The sequence below is a fragment of the Motacilla alba genome, chromosome 4 (genome assembly GCF_015832195.1).
Source record: "Motacilla alba alba isolate MOTALB_02 chromosome 4, Motacilla_alba_V1.0_pri, whole genome shotgun sequence".
NCBI lineage: Eukaryota > Metazoa > Chordata > Aves > Passeriformes > Motacillidae > Motacilla > Motacilla alba.
The window spans coordinates 72,475,940-72,496,616 of NC_052019.1; the positions used below are offsets into that span (position 1 = coordinate 72,475,940).

Consider the following 20,677-nt stretch of genomic DNA (forward strand, 5'->3'; position numbering starts at 1 on the left):
TACAGCAAAAGAGCACAGGACATTCTATAAATAGTAACATTTTCCAAAGTGGGCTGAATGTCTCTGGTTTGAGTGGAGCAAGGCTTTGCACATTTCAGTGCAAATGCAGAGAGAAGTATGTCTCATGGTGAGCATGGGCTGGTCTCTGTCCCCCTTCCTGTGGAAGGGATGTGCCTTAGGGAAATTACCTGTTCTCTGGCTGCCCATGGCAGGAAAAATCCTGCTGTCCCTTTGAACAAGGCTGATGCAGAGCATGAAGTGATGAAAACTTGGTGTCTTGTAGAGCTGATGCCTTAAACCTTGTAAATGATGAAGGGACTGGAGTGTAAAAAGAGTTCTGCTACAGTTGCTGGTAATTACTCGAATACTAAGAGGCTGGACAGGATCCCATCCAGGGTGGGCTCCTGCCCTCCTGGTGGGGCTGGCATTGGAGCAAACCCTGTTCTTGGGCAGGACAGCGTAGCACGGGGGACGTCGGTGATGTGTCAGCCAGCGCTCTGGGGTCCCTTCGGTCAGTCCAAGTTCAGTTCGTGGCATTTCTCCCTTGTCTTCTGTAAGCTGAAGTTGGGCCTTGAAAGAAATGCAACCATTTCATCTGTCCATGTCATCAGCTATTTGTTGCCCTTCCTTTTACCAAGGTGAGTGCTGCCTTTTCTGTTTGCTCTGGTGTTGTCATTGCCTGATAGTCTGGCCAATGGCTGTTCTGAGCACTGATGCTCAGGACATGACAAATGAGCAATATCCCAGGCTTGGGAGTTTAATATCTCAGGAGACTCAATCAGGAGCATTGATTCTTTCTTTCTTACATTTCCCCTCTAATTAAGAGCAAGTTTTTAGTTGTAGAATTATTCTGCATGTTCCTTAGAACAGTCACTTATGCAGGGCATGAAAGCTCAGCAAACTTAGGAGGGAAATACTTGCAACAGGGAACAAAGATTTTGTGTGGGGTGATATCAGTACTTTACTTAGCAGATAGGAAATGGCAACTGCTCATTAGCCGAGCTAGTCCTACCTTGACTCAATTTCCCTTGAGCTGAGCTAGGAAGAAAGGCACATCTGTAGAAGACAGATGAAGAAAACTGCGAGGCATGGGAGGGTCCTACGTGGTGCTGCTCTGCCTGTGGTGGGTCATGCTCCCTGGGCTGCAGTCACACCTGGCTCTGAGGTGGCTGCTGGCGCAACCCCGGGGACTTGGGGAACCTTCTTTATGTATGAATTTGCCTGCTGTCGTGGACTGGGTGTGTTGAGTTTGAATCGTTACCCCTGCAGATTTTCCCCCCAGAAAATCTGCCTGGAAGACCCATCCCAACAGAAGTAACCCTACTGCAGCAGCAGGAAGGCTTTCTAGAAATCATTTGTACCCTGAGCTAATTAAAATGAGCCATCTCCACTGCCAAACCACAACTGCTTTCTAGTGTCTGGAATCTTGCTTTAAACTGATGCAAGTACATGTGTTCTACATCTGTTCTGGAGAGTTCAGCCCTGACATTCTTTCATCCCATGCAGTATTTGTGAAATAAAAGGAAAAAAAGAGGATTGGATGCGCTTCATACAGATAGGCTATTTAGTTAGCTTGGAGGTGTTTCCACTGTGGTTTCAGTGCTCAGGGACTGCTCCCGATGGCCTGGGTTCAATTGAAGTTGGTGACTACTTGTGGCTGACTCTGCTCCCACTTTAGTTAATTATTCCAGGTCTGCTGTGGAAAACAAGGTGGAGGGGGAATGTATTGGCAAATATAAACAGCAGTGCCACTGCGGCCCTTGCTCCTTTCCTTTGGAATGCAAAGGAAGTACCTCCATCAGGTGCCTGCCTGTGAAGGGTTTTCCCTAGGCTCTGCTCCAGGGGGTTTCCCTAACCCTTCTGTAGTCGTTGGTGAGTGCTCCTGGTTTGTTTAGCAACAGGAATCACTGGACATGGTAAATATACCTTAGGGACAGACTCCTGCGTGTTTGGTCATCAGTAATAGTGAGACGGTGATTGCACACAAAGCAGCTTCTGTTCTCTGCGGAATTGTAACAGTTGTAGGAGGTGGTTTTTTTGTTCAGCCGGCAGCATTTGAGGTAAAAATATTGTCTATCTTATGATTCTGAACTAGTGGTGACAGTGTTGTCAAAATAAGGTGGGTTAAAATAAACAGAATTTTTCCTTTTACTGGACACATGAAATCAGATAGATCTGTTAATATTATTTGTTGAGTCATTCATTTTTCTTCCCAGTTCCTGATTCCCTTTCCTCTGGCTCTGAACACAGCCGAGACCCAGAAGCTGGAGAGGTTGATGGTGGATGCCCCCTCAGTTAGGTGTGCTTATTCCTTGACCCTGCGTGCTCCGTTCCCTTCTTTTCCATCCAGTGTGTGTGTAAGTCCAGCCTCCAGTGCGGGTGGAAGCAAAGCACTGCACGGCAGCAGAGCAGGGTCAAACAATCAGTGCTGCTGTGGATTAAGCAGCCTCTTCTGGTGCGCAGAAAGGCACGTCAGAGCTGGCTGCCACGCGCCCCAAAACACGGGTGGGGAGCATAAACCTCAGGGATCAAAGCGTGCTCTTGGGAGCCAAGATCTGCTCGTTCCATTCAGCAAATGCTTCTGACACACCACGCTTCGTGATGGGCTTTTCCCAGGAGGGTTTATTTTGACATGGTTCAGGCACAGACATTGCTGTCACACCAAAACTGTACAGAGTGAATTTATAGCTGCCGCTGTCTGAGATGGGGACTAAATGGGGTAAGAATAGAAAAACAGGCAGCGAGATGACAAATTGTCTTCCACCTCAGGTTCTAAATATCAGCAGAAAACAGCAACTTCCCCCTGCTTCATAGCGAGCGTCCCAAAAGGGCGTGATTGGGGCGGAGTTGGAGGAGGCAGGAGGTGTGCTCCACCAGGACCCTGCCCTGCCCTAAGGGCTTCCTTTCTCCTTCCCGAGGGTGTGCAACCTCAGGCTTTGGTGGTGAGCACGTTGGGCAAATGATGACCACCTGCTTTTTTAGAGAAACAGATTCTTTGGTCCAATATGAAGAGAAGGTCATGGGAAACATTTGCCACCCTTTCTGTTTTAATTAAGCAACCCCCAAACCCCAGCCGAGGCTTACCTGAGATCCCAAAGCTGTAATTGTGATGCTATAAAGCCACAAAGTGGCTATTCCCGAGAAGATTTTACAGTAACGCTGTGACTGAAATTAGCAATTAAATGGTCTGACTGAGTCTCAAGTGTCTGGAAACTGTTACTTGGGCAGTGAATGCAGAAAAAAAAGAGTTTATACCTTGCTAGTGAACTGGCCTCCATTCTGTGGCTGATGGCTGGCTCTCGGTCTGAGGTTGGATGTCCCTGCACCTGAGGACTGTGTTGTTAAGGGTGAGCTGTGAGTACTTAGATTTTGTGAGTACTTAGAACTTTTTTAGATTTTTGTCTCAGCAGGTTTTCTCTCTGCTCAGACAGTCGCCAGCCAGGTACACCTAGGTATTGGTAAAATACAAATGTCTCTGGTGCAAGGCCCAGCCCTCTGAAAAGCTTTGAGTCTGTGCAAAGTGCTTTATGTGCCTCTGGCTTTTGTAGGTTCTCCCAAGAACTGGACACTTTTCCAGCATAGAGCTGTATCACAGCACAGCTCCTGAGCTGCAACTTTGCCATCTGTAAAAACAAGAGGCGAACTTGATTTTAGAGGGATGCTCCTAATGTTGTCAAGCTAAGTCCTCCAAGGAGGCAAAACTGCCAGACCTGCCATTTGTTTCTGCTTTATTAAACTCCACGTTACATCCGCTGTCCTGTCTTTCTTCTTTGCACTCTTACCTGGACATGCGCTCCACTTAGGGAATCGAAGTTCCGTGCTGTCCTGGTTTGGTTCGTGCCTACCCCGTATTTTTTAGACAATGTCTAACTCTGAGGTGCTGGAGAAGTGTCCCAGGTGATGTGGGTGTCCAGAGACCACAGGGTGTGTACAGGCATGGATCCCTTGGGCCTGCTCCGGGGAGAGAGTGCTGCTGTGGAAGGAAGGCTGTAAATTGTTTAAAAGAGCAGGTGCTGTAGGAGGAAATGGTACCAAAGTGTTGGAATGGGTTGTGCATGCAGGACAGGAGACTTATATTTATTAGCTTAAAATAACGTTGAGGCTAGGCTAGATTCTGGAAGTGCAGAGATGGAGACCAGGAGTGTCCTGGAGCACACAGAGGAAAACAAGCTATAAAGTTATCGGCCCAGGAATTTACCAGAGGAAAAAGGGAAATTTTGGCGAAGAACTCTTGACCCTATATGTTTTCCATGTGTATTGGAGCCTTCCTCCAGCTTGGAGTGTGCCAGTTTCCAGCAAGGTGTGTACAGGTGTGGTGGTGCCAGCCTGGCTTGGCAAACATCAGAGACCTGGGCAGGTGAAATAAAACACCAGGGAGAGTCTGAGGGGACACGGTGGAGGAAGTGGGGAGGGAAGGACTGTGCTAGCACAATGCGAGCGCATAATTCCACATTCTTGGGAGAGTTTTGCTGAAACGTCCGCTTTTAAAGAAAATATTTGGGGATCATTATTACAGGAAATAAATTTCATGGTGTTTTTAAGTTGTATCTATAAAAAGCTAGAAAGGATACTGAGTAGACAGTCCTGGTCTGGTGAGCGGGCCCCACAGCTGTGCTGGCTTCACAAATGTTTTGCATGTGATGTTCTTAAAGAGCAAAGGAGAACAAAAGGGGGAAAAAGCCCAACACAAGAACTTTCAGTCCCCTCATCTTCCAAACCATGAGAATTTTTCCTTTTTTTTTTTTTTTTTTGTGTGTGTGTAATAATTGTATCAATTATGGTTTGCGTTTTTTCCTCTAAGTGTTTGAAATAATGAGCGGAGGCTTGAGCTCCCAGAAGCCGCAGTTGGGAGAATCTGGCATAAAGAGAGCCCGACCATATTTGCGAGATGAAATTGCAATTATGTAAATTGCAGCTACTGGACGTGTAGGCATGGGAGCTCAGGACAGCGGAACTGGCAAGCTCTGGGTTGCAGTGTAGAAAAATTCTCATTCGCGCTCTAAGGCAGGGCCACGCTCGGCAGTTCGCTTGCAAGCGTGAAATCGCGTCACGGACGTGTCTGCCTGCTGCTTCTATTTTGGTGTGCAAGTCAAGTGGCTGGAAGCTTCTCTCTTTAATGATTTCCCCTTGTTTGCTCTAGCAAACAGCTGCACCACGTTGTCTGACACCAGTTAGAGTATTTACTGGCCAGTGCTCCGCAGAAACGAAAAGGGAGGCATTTAATCGAATCTCCTTGGATGTCTCAGTGTTTGCACTTGGAAGTTTTCTCTTTTGCAGTCTTTGGGCAAGTGCAGAACAAATTAATGTTGCAGTTTGACACAGGCTGCCCTCTGAGCCTGATTACTTCCAGGAGCTCCTGAGGCATGTCTTGAAGAGCTCTTTGCTGTAGGGTACAGCAAGTAGAAAAAAAGATATCTTGTTACTCAGAATTGCTTTTAAGCATCCAGCTGAGCAGATCTGAGCAAAGTCATGCATTGAGCTTCTTCAACTTGTTAACCAGGCATTTAGACCAGAACATGAGCCTCGTGAAATACATGAGAACTGAGGTTTGTTCGGTCATTTTTGATAACTCAAGCCTGCGTTGAGGCAGGAGGGATGTGCAGATCTGACTGGAAGCGAGGTCACAATGCAGCATGGAGGCCCGAGTCCAGCTTGTGTCAGCTGGAGGTGTGACCCACCCTACACACAGTCTATTCAGGTTCCTGAGAGTTACTGTGAGGGAGTTCCTTCTCATCTGCCCCGTCTTTGTGCTCAGGTGGTCACTGCAAGCATTTGAGATGGCTGGGAGGTGTCCCTGTGCCAGCAATGTACAGAAACAGCTCTCGGTCTGCAAGGAAGTCTGTTGGGCAGCAACCCACAGCAGGCAGCCTCTCTAAAGGCTGCAGAAATATATGGAAATGGACACTCAGTGGCAAGACTAACTCAGGGTGCCTTGATGGGCAGCTGTATGTGTAGCTTTATGCTCTGCCTGTGTGCCTGTACCTTATTGCCCCAAGGCTTTTTGCTATATCGAACAAAAAATAGGCAGATATGTCCCCATGCTTCCTTTTTCCTTCTCACAAAACTGCTTTTCAGTCAAGGTCTGTTTTCCTGTGGGTCAATGAGTTTTTGCCTGATATTTAAAGGCCTGCAGAACGCTGGATCTGTGCGGTGCCCAGCCACAGCAGTGGGAGTCTGGGGACACCAGTGATGGGTCCATCACCTGAAGGAGTTGCTAAATTCTTGAATCTGCTCCCAGTTGTGAAGGCTGTTTGAATATGAGTGTTGTTTGAAAATTGTGTTGGCTCACACAGTACAGGTGGGGAGTCAGAAATAGAAGCGAGCTCTCCTGAACATGGAGATGTATGCTTTAACAATAAAACAATTTGCTTTCTCCATCCAATTCCCCAAGTGCTATTTTGGAAAAATATCTAGAGCAGCAACTTTTCATTCGTAATCCAGCTTGCATAGCAGACACTGGAGGCTGGGTGCAACAAATCAAGGTGGAAATGGCTGGTGCATACTTGTCGGTTCGGCCATATGCTGCGAGCAATGGTTTTGACAGATGCATTTTCCCCTAGAGATTGCACTTGGTTCATCAGCCTTAGGTTAAACGTGGAGGATCTGAGGTAAAATTCCAGGCCTCCGTCCATTAGCCACCAAGCCCGTAGCATTTGTGTTAAAACAGCGCGATGGGAAACGTGACCTGGTGCTTGGGAGTTGACCTGGTGCCAGCTGTGCTGCGGCACTGTGTTCATTATGTCATGCCACACACGTCTGATAAGGGAGGACGCGATGGCGTTGGATAAGTTCTTGTGCACAAGGACTCTGCGGGTCGCGTGGGGAGCGCTGGTTTTTATTTAATAACCGAGGTATGCAGGTGCTAATTGGAACCAGATGTGTGTGAGGCCAAAGCCAGCGTTTGTTACACCACGCTGAAATGATGGCCTTGCGTTTCTGGGACAGGCAGGACGTTTTGGATCAATCTTTATTTACTAAAACATTTAGGCAGCTATGAATTCTAGTGCTTGAACTCTTCATTTCAGTTTTGCTTAAAGAGTTACCTTCGTCTTTTTCCTCCCTGCATTCAAAGCCCCTTTGATACGGTCACACTTGAGGAAACCTTCCTGGAGGGGCCAAATTGGTACGGGAGCATCAGGAGGTGATTGGCTGACCCAGGTCTCACTGTCCTGGCAGTCAGTGGTGCTGGCATTGTGTGTCTCTGCAGGGGTTTGCCATGCACAGAGGCTCTGGCACTGTCACCCCATGTGTGGGCTGAGGTAGTCCCAGCTTTGGTGCCCTGGTCCCTCCAGCAGCACCGGCATCTCCATAGATGCTGGAGTGTGGTGGGTGCAGGCACAGGTGTGAGCAGGCCACTGGGGCACAGGAGGGGCTGCCTCAGGGAATTTGTATATATGTCTGTTTACATCTCTATAAAATGTTTTGACTTGCCTGCCTTATTATCCTCTTCAGACAGCAGGAAACAAATTGACAATTTGCATGATGTGATGTATTTTAGTTTCATCATGCAACAGGCTGCATGAGACAGCTGCATGTTACCTGTGGTCTGCTAGGGTGGCCAGTCCAGGAGCCCTAATGTGTTCCAGGTTGATGGAGACGGTGAGGAGAAGACCAGCTGCCACACATTTGGGTTATGCCACGCTCAGTGGTGAATTTCCTGTGTTTTGGTTGGATCTGTCAGTGCTGTAGGATAAGATGATGATGTTGAATGAACCATTGCCTCTGGGGCACTTGGCCGGCCCAGAACCTCGATGCTTTGGAATTGGTATGAGCCCTGGAACCGTGGTGTGCCTGTGCCAAAGGAGCAGGGGAGGCTGCAGACTCCATGATGGGAGTGCTCCCTGTTGGCCTGGGAGGCCTTAGGCAGGATGGCATTTCTGTTTTCCATCAGGTTTGTGGTTTGGCGCATTTGGCCAGTTCTGTCCCTCCTGGTGCAGTGGGAGAATCAGAGTATTCAACCTGCAGATTGGTTATTGACAGGAATTCCAGAGGGAGGCTGCAACCTGAACAGTGTTTTCTCATGTGGGGACTGCCTGCACTGCTTAGATTTTTGGCTTAACAACAGGTTAAGAGGTCTTGCATACTGTGAGTTTGAACCCCATTAGGAGGTTTTTTTAATCAGTGTTAACCTCCTGAAATCAAGGGTGTTTTGCTTCTCAGGTTTCTGCTCCTCTTTGCTTTTTCTCTGACTTAATAATATTTGTGCGTTCCAGGGATGTGCTTTTGCTGCCGCCGTGGAGCGTAATAGCAAGATCTGCTCTAATGCTTGCGCAAAGTTTTATTGATCCCGTTTCAGTGCTCACTGGGGAGTCTCTTAGGGGGCCTGCAATGATTAAAAGCAGCAATGTTGCTTTCCACTATGGGTCTGACTTTGCCAGTCACCAGAGTTACAGCAGTTACTGTAGTTTGGAACTGAGCTGCTGATAGCGTGCTTAGCCACATCGTGGGTGCGTGCACAGGACTAGTTGCAAATAGTTGTGATTTTACTGTATGGCAATCGCTTTGACCAGAAGAGAGCACGGAATTGCTGTAACCCAGGTACCCTTTTGGTTGTCCTGTGGTGAAGAAGATGTGTTGTCATTTCCACAGGCAAAAGGAAGTGTTTTTAATAAGGTGAACTCTTCCGTTTTATTTCTGTGCAATGTGATCAGCGTGATTATTGAAAGAACTAAAAGCTGGACGGTGATGTGAGAGCTGGCAATGCAAGTGCTTTTAATTAACTCACATGGCCCAATGCGCTCAATGGAGACGTAATTATGTGTCCAGCTTGATGTGAGGTGTGTTTATTCAAACTGTCGACGGGAGGGTTAAAAAAAGCTTTGTTGAAACGGCTGTATCTTGGATTCATATCAAACAACTCTTGTCATCTTTTCCTAGCGTCTGTCTGGTTTACACAGCGAGGTGTACACAGGTTCTTCTGTTTTGAAACCTGCTTTGTTGTGGGGCTTTTAGCAGAGTTCATCTTGCTGCGTGCCTTCGCTGTGTACACACAATTGCTGTCTGAACAGCGGTGTGATAATGAACTTGTTTATCATACAGGTGACCGTTCAGTGTAAGTGGAAGAGAGAGTTATGTTTCAGTCTTGTTTCTTTTGGGATTTTTTGGCCACTCTGGAGCTGTAGTTTGGGCCTACCTTTCTTCTTTCTTAAAGGAAAGCAGTGTTTTTTGCTTCCAAGAGCTGTCTAGTTTTATTAGAGGCAGTTGACTGAAATGGGTCAGAACACAAGTGTATTTTGAAACTTGGCATATCACTTCCCTGTTACTTCTGCTCTTTAGCTTTAGTCTTTTGTATAGGAACATATGGAATTTGATGGCTGAGCTCAGATTCCAGCGGGAACAGCGTGGGTATAATTTTCCAAACTTTCCTTGTGCCTGGGGGACACCAGATGAGCCTTTGTCACAGAAGGCTACCTGCTGCCAGCCTCGTGCTGATGGTACCCACTCTTGTTAGCATTGGTGATCTAGACTGAGACTGGAGCAAGCAAAATTAGGAAGCTTCCTGGTGAAAGAGAGACATGTATTCCTTGGCACATTCCGTATAGCACAGGGATCCTCTGCACTTTTCTTCCAATGCCCTTACCTCTGACAGCCATCAAGAAAATGAGGCAGGGGAAGGCTTAAGTTTTCTTAAAGGCTTCCGGCTTGGCTTTGACAAGGGAGCATCCAGTGCATCCGACAGCTTTTCTTCAAGCTCCATCTCGGCACGAGGGTCACGGTGTTATGCTGTGTCCTGTGTCTCTGCACTTTTCCTGCTCGTCAGGATGTTTCATTATGCCTGAACTTCAGGGTTATTCGGAAATGCAGCGGAGCTGTTGCTGACGGGCAAAAGGCAGGTTCATACGGACAAGCAGGAAGATGTCCTTTTGTATGTATGTTTACCTAGCTTCTATAGCAGTTTTTCTTGTGTGTTTTTTCTTCAGGATTGTGACTTGATCGCAGTCAAGGCCCGAGTTCACCTTGTCCCTCTCTGCCCCTCAACCAGGCCAGGTGTAGCACAACAGCTTACCTGCATCTGCAATGAATTTAGAGAGAAACTGCCCAAGATTACTGAATGCGAGTGTCCCTGGAAATTGTCAGGGACCATCCAGTGTATAGATCGGATATGAAACAGCCAGCGTGGTGTTGGGAAATCACAGGTCCCTCAGATGAGTTCTTTTGAAAACCCCGGGAGGAGGATGTGATTGGCCGCCTGGATGAGGTTGAGGTTACGGTAACCTGCTGGCACTGTGAGCTAAAGCCAGGACTGCAGGAGGGATCCATCGCACACCGGCAGCCCCAGGTGTGCATATCTGGCAAAGCCCCTGGGTGTGCAACCCACGTTTGGACACCTTTTCTGGGGCTGGGTGTTGTTGGTGCTGAGGTGTCTGCAGTACTTTTTTGTATGTGGTGTGGAAAGCATTTCCATAAATTACAGAGTTCTGGCTCCCACCTCTGCTGGTGGTGTTTCGTACTGAGCATAAATTCTCTCGTCTTGAACAAAACCAGTAATTAATGACACAAGCTCAGGTCACTGACTGTGCTGGGATGCCTCCAGCTCCCTAGGCTTTCATGCTGCAGCCACAGCACATAAATTGTCTTTTATTGCAGGCTTGTCCTGGTTTTTCAGTTTTACATGAAAAGGTTAGGACAGTTGAAATGATGCCTGAGGGAGCAAAAGCTTATCTCTACCAGGTCCCTGTGTTATTCCCCACGTCCCAGTTACACTCTGCAGCACCATAAAACTTTCCCAGTTGGAAAAGCTGCTCGAGTTGTGCACTCGGAGGCCCCAAATAACAATAATTTTGCTTCTGGCCATCACTCGATATTGCAAACACGGTGTGCTTACTGTGGGGCTCAGGAAGTCACGCAGGGAACGCATTCTTTGGAATCCTCTTCGTTTTATCACCGCGGAACAACCCACAAAGATTTGTGTTATTGCACCTGAATAAATAGTGCTCTGCACTTCCCCCAAGGAGGTCAGCGCCTGTGCGGGGCCGTTCCTGGGCCCCTTCCCTGCTGCTCCTCTCCTGCTGCAGCGCCGGAGCCTGGCGCCCGTGCCACCTGAGCAGGTGTCACCGAGGGCATGTTGGGGATGCTCCCCTTGGAAGGCCAGCTGCCGGACACCAGCAGTTCTTTGTGCAGCAGTATTTTCCTAGCAGGCAGCAGCAGCACTCGTCTGCGTGCTTGCACTCACAGCCACCGCCTTGGTTTTAGCAGCGCGGCCTTGCCAAATTCTCCAAATACTTTAATTTCATTGTAATGCATAATAGCAGGTGTACGGTGTAGTTGCCAGTTTCTGCTTGCTGGCTGGGTGAGTGAATTATTTGTTGCAAAATGAGAGCGGTATTTAATTGATATTTGAAGGTAGAAATGGCTAATAGCAAGTGCACAAGCTTCAGCTAGGAACAGTTAGAGTTGTGTTGCTGGCGTTTCTAGCTGTGGTCACTAGCTAGAGGAAAACACCTTCCTTGAAAGCCATTCTCAGCTGCAGAGGATGGTAAGAAATGTGTTACTTCAGAAGTATGTTTTCCATATAATTCCTAAGGTTTTGATTACAGATCTCTTTTTTTAAACTTATTTTCCCCTCTTTTTGAGTCAGTGTTGCTGTTTGAAACTGGAGTGAAAAGCACTTCTTGTGTATTTCCAACATGGCTGCTCTGCAAATACATTTTTTAATTTAGAAGTCTGAGCAGACACAAAAACCAGATCTCCCTGGTCTTGGCTGTGGAGGCTTTTGGGGCTTACATGGTCTGACTACTGCTGAGCTGAAGTCTGATTTCAGAGCCAAACTTCTTTTTTCTACATTGTTCTCGTGCAGACCAGACATGTATATTAGGCAGGACATAGTGCCAAAATGCGGAATTGCGCCTCCTGCGTGCAAATATTATGGACGGAGTCTCAAAACGACTGTCTCCTGCCAGGTCAGATGCTTGTGTGAGAAGGGGAGGGGAGGATGGTACCCGTGTTCTCAGAGCTGCTCCTCGCTGCCTGTGGGGTCAGGTGCAAGCACGGTTTTGTAGCTCACATTGTGCCGCCAAAATATGTGCACAACTGGAAGCCTTTGCCCGGAAGCTTTGCTGATTTATATTTTTTGAGGGTGCGGTCCCCTTATCCTGTTACCTGCCCAGTTTAGAGTTCTAGCTTCCATGTTTTGAGCATGAAGACATTGCTGCCTCATGCTCTGGAGCAGTGTGAACATCAGCATTTCCGCAGTGAGAAATGCACTCGGTGCAGTTTTCAGCAATTCTTTCTCCAGAGGGAGAGTCCAGGATTTCTCTCTTACGTGCTCTGCAGTATTGGTGTTTGGAGAAGGATTTGGGGCCTTAGTGTTCAGTTTCTGAGGGCTCTTTCAGGTTTGTTGAATAATCCCTTTTATACACATTTTGGAAGGACCGTGCTGGGGTCTGCAGCCAGGGCTTGCCTCTACAGGACCTTAAAAAAGAGGCTTGTGAAAAGAGCTGTGGTCAGCACCGAGATAAGCGACCTGTTTCTTCCGAGTCTGGAAGGACCTTCTGTTATCCGGGTGTCCAACCCGCACCGCTCCCGGCGTGGGTAGCACCTCCCCTGCTGCAGGTGAGAACAGACTGTCAGTGCTGCCAGGATCTCTGAAGAAACACTAGCAGAAAATCCCCGATCTGGAGGATTTTCTGGAGGTCAGGGCACTCTGACAGAGGGGTTAATCGCTCTGAGTATCCTGCAGGCCTGTCTGGGGACTTTGGACTTGGCTTTGGTATGTCTTTAACAAAACAAGGGACTTTACATTTAATAGCTAGGGATAAGGCTTTTGTTTACACAATGTAGTATTTCATCAAATACGACATTCTTTAAGTGAAAAAAGTAAAAACTGCAGGTTTGGAAGATGCTTATGCTGGATTCTTGGCTGAGGGGGAGTGAGGCAGCAAATTAATTTCCAGCAAGACGGCTGCTATCGAATGGAATACAGGGGGTTTGGGCTGCTCAGTCCCATTACTGTCTTAGGAACCTGGAGAGGCCAGGAACTGTTCCTGGGATAGGGCTGTCTCTGTACTTAGGGAAGGCTTCTCTCGGATGGGAATCGAGGTTCCAACGGGACTTGTATCTCGGCGTGCTCACCTGAATGCGCAGCTTCTGCTGCTGCCTGCTTTGAGCCTTGGTTTAGTTTTGAGAGCTTTGAGCCGTGGCATTCGTAGATGCAGATGGAAGTTTAAAGTTTACCTTTTAGTACTGGAAAGTTTTCAGTTTTGAAACCCTTTCTCTGAAAGAACCACATAACCTGCTGCTGGGGGAAGCAGGTGGTACCAGACCAATGATTTTTGTTGTGGGAATGACACAACTTGGTTGCTTAAGGAATTCACAAACTATGCTGTGTTTATACAAAGAGCAAAGAGAGCTCATATCAGGAATAGGAAAAGAGCACAACAAAACACACAGATCCCGTTCCAATCCACAGTCTCAAGTCAAATGAAACTGTTTTGGGGTGATTATCCTGAGGGAGCCTGCAGCCACACAGCCTGCTGTGGTTAGAGCATCCGGCAGCACCGCAGGCGTCGGGGCGGTGCAGGAGCTGTGGGGAGGGCACAGAGATAGATGTGAGCTTGTGGAAAGGCTCAGCTTCCATTTTCCTGTCCGGCCACAGGTAGCACTTTTCACCTTGGGTGAATTGCTTAAAGCTGTTAGTGGATCTGTAATACTGAGTTACTTCCAAGCTTAGGAAATTTCCCTTTATGGTTTCCTATAGGTGTCAGGGAGCAGCTGGAGTCGGGAGCACCTCTGCCAAGGCAGAGAGCCAGAGTTGAGGTGGCAGCATGGTGGGCACCCAGGGCTGGTGGCAGCAGCTCCAGGGCTGTTGGGACAGCAGGCTGGGATCTCCAGAGGGTGGCAAGGGGCTGCAAGTGGCTCGATGCTGGCTTCTTGGCTCACCAGGGTGGCTGTGGGCTGGGGAGTTGCTGTTTTAATGGCTGTTTGCTTTTTACTGACATTGGTTTGGTCAGAAATCAGTATAGAGCTCTCTGGTTTTAGACTGTCAGTGCTCAGTCACTCAGGATGTGAGCAGGTTTAACAGCACGAACCAAATAACAAGGAAAACCAATTGCTCATTGCTGGGGTGCCCGTGAGGGAACCTCTGAAAGAGGAGCACGCTGCCAGGGCTGTGCAGGCGGGAGGCAGATGCTGCGGCTGAGATGGGCCACTGGCACCTGCAGCGTGTGTCCAGGCACTTGGCTGCCTGACTCGGTGTTAAGGAGCTGTGAAACTCGGCAGTCTGCCAGCCTTACCGGAGGAGGCGCTTTTGGTGGGAATGGATGTGGAATTCACCTTGTGATCCAGGCAGCACAAGAGCCGGGGTTCTGCGTGCTGGTTTCTGTTGGCACTGTGTGCTGGGCAGGCTGCACTGGGGCCGGGCTCTTTGGGACACAGGAGACACAGCCAGCGGGGGAAGCTCTGGCCAGTGGTTGAGGTGGCCTTGGTCAGTGGCATGTTTACAGACGCCAGGTGTCTGGCAGGAGGGGCCCTGTAAACAGCGCAGCCCACGGAGCTGCGGTTGAGGCACACAGGTACTTTCCAAAGGAGCTGCAGTTCCTGGTTGCTCTGGCTTTGTGCAGAAAGCCTGTCTGCGATCCCACAGGCTGTTTGAAGCCCCTGAGGTACCGCATAGTGTGTCTGGCGTTGTCATTCCCAGCTGGCAGCAGGGGGAATTTCTGCTTTGCGCCTTCATATTCATCTGAGCTCACTGAGAATAAAAGGCAATACTCTTAACAGAGCTGTTGCTGGGGATCTTTCTTGGCACAGGAGAGGCACTTTTTCCTTCTGAGATACCAAGCTTTCATTTCAACTCATGTGGAAGCACCTGATAGCGCTGAAAGCCTTCCTGCCTTTCCCTGTGAGCTCTGGGGTGCTTTTGCTGCTGCTGTGACCCGCTGGCCTTCGAGGAGATGTCCTGAGGGAGCCAGGGAAGAGAGGGAAGGACAGGCCAGGTCCAAGCCACAACGACACAGCCTGCTTTGGAAATTGATTTCTAGCCTCAGTGCTAACAAGAGTGAAGCGGTGTTGAAATCCACCCGATGGGAGATGGCTGGTTTGCAGGTTTTGTTTGAAGCATCTGCCAGTTTTGATTTAAAGGACTGTCTAGGGAAAACTTGGCTGAATGGAGCACTTTGCAAAAGTAGCGAGGGCAGTCGAACAGAGAATAGGGACAATTGTGTCAGGTTCTCCCCAGGAACCCAAGACCGCGTGCAGGCAGTGTCTGCTGTCACTGCAATCCGGTGCGTGTGCGTGTTGTGAGCAGCAGCACTTTGTTCAGACTGAAGGTGCCCCACAACCACTATTGCTGCAGCGGCAGCCTGAAAAATTGCTTTGTCTTGAAAATTGCTACACCTAATGCAAATTGTCTGTCTTAACTTGCCCGTCTTACTTTAGAATTGGAGATTATTAAAAAATAGTCTCCCAGTTTTCAAATATTGGCTTTGATTTAATGCTACTTTTCTCCCTTCATCTCATGATAAAGGCTCATTATTTACTATTTGCATCCTTGAAAGTATGCACATCTGCTGTATGATTTCAGAAAATGAGAGTTGCTAGTTTACTACTTGTGTCTGTGGGATCCTGGTCTGCTGTCACTGATGACAACTGTTCAGGGATCCATATTGATCCTATTAATGCCAGTTGAAAACTGGGGTTCCGAGTTTCAATTTTCTTCTTTTTAACCGGAAATTGGGCTAGGAAATTTCTGAAAATTGCTTTTATTTGGCTGGACGTACTATGGAAAGAATGCACCTGCATTTTAAGGAAGCAGAACTTGGCCTTTAGCATTTAGAGACCCAAAGTGTTTGGGCTGGGGAGATGGCAGCATTAGTCTCCTGTGTATGAAAATCCTCCTCTCATCTTCAGCGAAGTCACTGAACAGGCTTATGCTACTGCTCCCCCTCCACCCTTGGCTCGTCTTACTGTGAGCTCACTGGGATGAAAACCATCTCTGAGGATGTTTTTATACATCTTCCCCCAACAATATGCCTCCAATAACACGGATGCTGCTTTCAGTACTGTGACATGCCAAGTGGTGTGGTGTTACCCATGGGCTTCTTTGATCAGCACGGAGTCAGCCCAGGAAACGTGAGATTTGCTGATATGGCTTCCTTTCATGCGCCAAAGCACTCTGGTTAATGGAGTGAATAATTGTTAGCAGAAACCTTGGGTTTGTAGCCGTGGGGGTGGGCTCGAAAGCCTCAGTCATTCCCATATGCACCTCTCTCTTCCACACTCGTGGCCAGGCTGTATTTTGGTGGCAGTACACAGCGAGTTCTGCTGAGTTCCCAGAGCTCCAGGCCTGGGCTGCTGCTCTTCCAAGTCCACGATCTCTCTATAACGCCAGCAGGCAGTGGCCTGTGTGGGTGGTGATGCTGCTTGGGGGTTGTTGGTTTATTCTGCCCAGGGTGACATGTCCTGCCAGAATGTGGTACCTGCTGCCCTGGGGTGTACTGTTCTGCAGGGGACATGTGCTCAGGCATAGCTGGGCTGCGATGTGCTGGGACAGGAGCAGATTTAAACAGGCGTGAAAAGGAGATGCAGAAGTGGTGGTGTGGGTCTCCTCCCTCCTTGCCATGCTCAGAGCAAACAGCTTTCTTACAGGGAAAGCGTCGTTGTGGGGAATTTGGGGTCTGCTTCTCTGTGGCACAGCTGTCATTTCTAAGCTTGACTCTCCTCAGAGCATCCCTCTGCTTTCCAGAGCACACAGATTATGGCAAGTGAAGCTTCATGAATTGCAGATAGCAGCAGATAAAGACCCTGGTTAGAGCGATTTATCTGTCTTTTTGGTAGTGTTCCGTATGTCAAACCTAAGTCGGGTTGTATTTACTCCGGCGGTTAGGAGCACTACTACGGAATTTTTCCTCATCATTTCCTCTTGCATCTAATGGAAGGTTGAATAGACAAGTTTAATCTGTAAGAGAAAGTGTTTGTCCCAGCTGCCATGGCTGAGCATGGAGCACTCGTTTGGAGCATGCAGCCTCAGGTGATGCGTCTGCCCAGGAGAGCGTGCTCTGTGTGTCCCTGCCTGGGGTCCCGAGTCAGGCATCCCCTCAGCAAGTGTTGAATGTGGAATGAAGGTGCAGATTAATTGCGCTGATCCCAGGCAGAGCACCTCCTTAGCTCTCTGTGCTGCTTTAGGGCCAGCTGGGACGTCTGATTGCTTCTGCAGAGGTTCTCTGCCTCCAGCTTGCCTCAGATTCCAGTGCTGTGCGTACGGGGGGGTGGGGGAAGGAAATTGGAGATGTCATTATCAAGAATTTTGAAGAGTTTGACATCCCCAAAGATTTCATACTCTTTCTAAACTCCATATTTGCAAGTACACAAAAGACCTTTCCAGTTGTTTGTTGTTCTCTTTACATGTAATTTAGAATTGAAGAATTATTTTGAGGTACCACAAATAATTGGCATACATGAGTTATATGCCTAAAATCTTTTGCCCGAGGCTGAGGTGCAGGTTTATTACCCCCTGTGTCATTGTGCATGTGGCAGCAGGGCAGGAGGAGATGGATCGGGAGAGGTTTTGAGGAGAGGGCTCCCTCCCTGTTAACCCACAGTTGACCTGCAGGGGGGAATTTCAGCAAGTGAACGTCACTCAAACTGCAGTTCATGTTCTGGAGATGGACAAGTACTCTGCTTTGCATCTGGAATTCATTTTCCATGTGTAAAATTGCACCTGCAGAAGGGGAATCCAGCTCTCCTGACAGCTCCGCTGTGAGCTTGAAGAGTTTCCCAGAATGCGTGTCAAGTCTTTGAAAAGTAGCTGGGGCCCTGCTGGAAATTGCCCTCATCCAGAGCTCTGAGGCTTTTTACCACCCCTCTCCAGTGAGAGCTCTGGTGGGATAAGCTTTGTTTTGGGCTGTGATGCATTTTTGGGGGGGTGGTTTCCTCTGCCCTCACTCTGGCTGACAATTTAACGTGTTTTCCTGTTGTGTAATTTATGGCTGAGGAAGCATGGCCCCAACTTTTGCTTGCTCTTCCCTCAGTTTCGTCCTGTTTGCTGACTTCTACAGCTCAAAATGTCAGGTTTGCTTTGCCCCTTCCCCACCTACCCCAAAAAGTTTCTGTGAATCACTGTTCACTTGGAGAACATTGAATGGTCGAGGAATTTTTTCACTTAATATACTGATGCAGGCTCAAATAACTTGAAAACAAATGGTTTCAAATGATTTCCAGAAAGACACCTGGAATTCTCTGCTGCTTTTTATTCGGTGCCAGGTGTTTTAGGGGATGCCCTGTTTAAGGTGGCTCCTGCAGAGCTCTGGCTAGGAGCGTGTTCTTGATGTGTCCGGCATCACTCAAGCCAGGTAACAACCAGCTCCAAAAGGTGCTCCCAAAAGGAGGTGGTTCTTCCTCCAGAACCTGCTCTTTCTCTGTAAAAGCTACTGAGTTTTGGTATTTTGGGTTTGTCGTAATGTCCCAGGAAGACATCATTGGAGGGCTGCATTACAGTTTGTGAAAGAAATTCTAAACTTCACAAGAAAAGCAGGATTTGGAGATCGCATCTCTGTCTCTCATCAGTCCTGCTTGTTTCTTTCTAAATGGTTCCTTGTGAACACTCCCATTTCCTCCCATGGTGAGAGCACTCAGCCACTGGTTCTGTAACTCAGGGCTACAGCTGGACATGGATCAAGCGCCCCTGAAAGGGAAAGCAGCCTGTCTCTTCCCAAGCCCCTGGTTATCGGGCAAGAGTAACTGTCAGATTCTCAAGAGTTGCGGTGGCCTGCTGGCTCTTGGTGTGTTATGCACTCTGGCTGAACCTGGCCGGAGACTTTATCTGGGGCTGCTGCTGTTGTGACGGGGCGTGTTTGTCGCTTCCCTGTGGGAATTGAGGTGGAAGGTTTTCTCTACAGAGGGATTGTTGTGCACTAACTGTTAGTGACAGCAGTACATGTGACACTTCTCTATATGGTTAGCCAGTCACCATTTTCTGATTGCTTAAATCTGGAGACTCAGAACGCAGAAGTACTAGGAGCTCCTGCCTGGCTTGGTGGCCGCTCTTAGGACACCTGACAGTGTGCAAGGAGGGCTGTGCCGCTGTCTCTGTTTCCAGTTCTAGGGAAAACGTCGCAGGTAGAACTGTGGGCTTCCCTCCCAACGGAGTCCGGAGGTCAAGGCAGATCTGACGTGTCAGTTCCTGAAGCACTCAAGTGAGAACTGACCTGTATAGTTCAGAGGAAGAAACCTGGGGGTTCCATCCTTAGTGAGTTTCCATGGCAAACTTATTCAAGTAAATTATAAACAGTGTGTATTTATCAGCAAGGACAAGGCCCCGGAGATGAGGCAGCTGTTCCTGACTGTGTAAGGGTGCTGAGCTGGGTAATTCCAGGCTGAGGGATGCTCTGACAGAGCGGGGCAGCCTTCGGGCAGCATGGATGGGACGGGGCCCGCAGTAGCCCGGGGCACTGCAGCCCAGTGGGTTCTCCCCACCCTGCCAGGACCTACGATGTGCCCTGCTGGCAGCCCGAGTAGATCCGTGTGCCCCGTGCTGGCTGGGAGGGCTCCTGCCCCACGGTGGGAGCGCATTCCCGCACGCGGCGCTCGGAGCGCGACAAGCGCGTGCTCCCAGATGCCAGATGTGGAGATGGTGCGCCTACTGTGCTTCAGCAGTCAATTACGCAAACCCATAATGCTTTTGCTTCTGAAATTAACCACTTTCTGAATTATACAAAAGGAAGTGATGGGTGTTGACAGCTGATTCTTTTAAATGGAGTGTAACCAAAAACATCATTAAAAATATGTCTGGATTTCGCCATTCCACAGTGCTGACTCTCATCAAGTTTTTGAACTGCTGTTAGCAATGGCATGTCCTGCTTAAGATCGCTAATTTTCCAGGTATTGCCCTCTCTTAATAAATCTGCATTTCAGAAGTAATTATGATTTCTGGGCACGGCACCAAAACTTGCAGATGTTTTGAAGACGTCCTGATCAGCCGAGATTAGGACACGAGTTTTAAACTTCATTTTGTAGACAGGGCATCCTTGAAAGGTGATTCCATGACCTGGCTCAGCAGTCCAGGACGAGGAAGCGTGAATGGTTGCCTGTTCACGAACAGCTTGGTTTCAACACCGGCTGCAGAAAGAACCCCACACAAATCAGTGCTAATCTCTTAAGAGAAGTCTCTGCATTTCTGCAGACAACTGACCGCACTGGAGGTATTGCTTACCTTTGGTTTCTGTCGCCTCTGGTTTTAGCTTCGTGGGTGAGTCAGGGTGACCCGGCTCTGTTTGGTAACCTCCTTTCTCTGTCTGTGTTTCCTTGGAAGCTCCTTGAGAGTATTGCAGGGCCCGAGGTTCATGCTTTTGAGCCCGTGGCTAAGTCAATCCCTTGACATGCTTTTCCTTTCTAAGGTGTGCTGCACATTCTCCCCTTAGCTGTGACTTTTTACAGCATTCCTCCACCTTTCCCTTCAAGGTTGTGTGGTTGTTCAGGAGTCATGAACTATTCATTATATTTTTGAGGGCTCCTTCCCCTCTCACCATCTCTGGATCTTTACTCTCAGCATTTAAGTTGGTGGGCCAGTTTGGTTTTTGGTTTTTTTTTGGTATTTTTTGTTTTTCCTTTTCCATTAAGCCAACTAACGGTATAGAGCCTGCTTTGCTTGAGAAAATAGAAAAAGCAGTCCTGCTTTCAAAACCCAGTGAGCATAGGGAAGGAATATCAACCACAGCTGCAAGGTCGCAAGTGCCTGGAAACCTGA

The 20,677-nt window shown here is 48.4% G+C and overlaps 1 protein-coding gene across 1 annotated transcript in view; it reads left to right on the forward strand.

Annotated features, from left to right (window-relative positions):
• The first annotated feature begins 212 nt into the window (after positions 1–212).
• BMP3 (bone morphogenetic protein 3) overlaps positions 213–20,677 on the forward strand; it is a 67,091-nt gene continuing 46,626 nt past the window's right edge. The window contains exon 1 of the mRNA XM_038135858.1: positions 213–638. Within this exon, the coding sequence (XP_037991786.1) occupies positions 581–638 (58 nt within the window). The 5' untranslated portion in view covers positions 213–580. The remainder of the gene's footprint in view (positions 639–20,677) is intronic.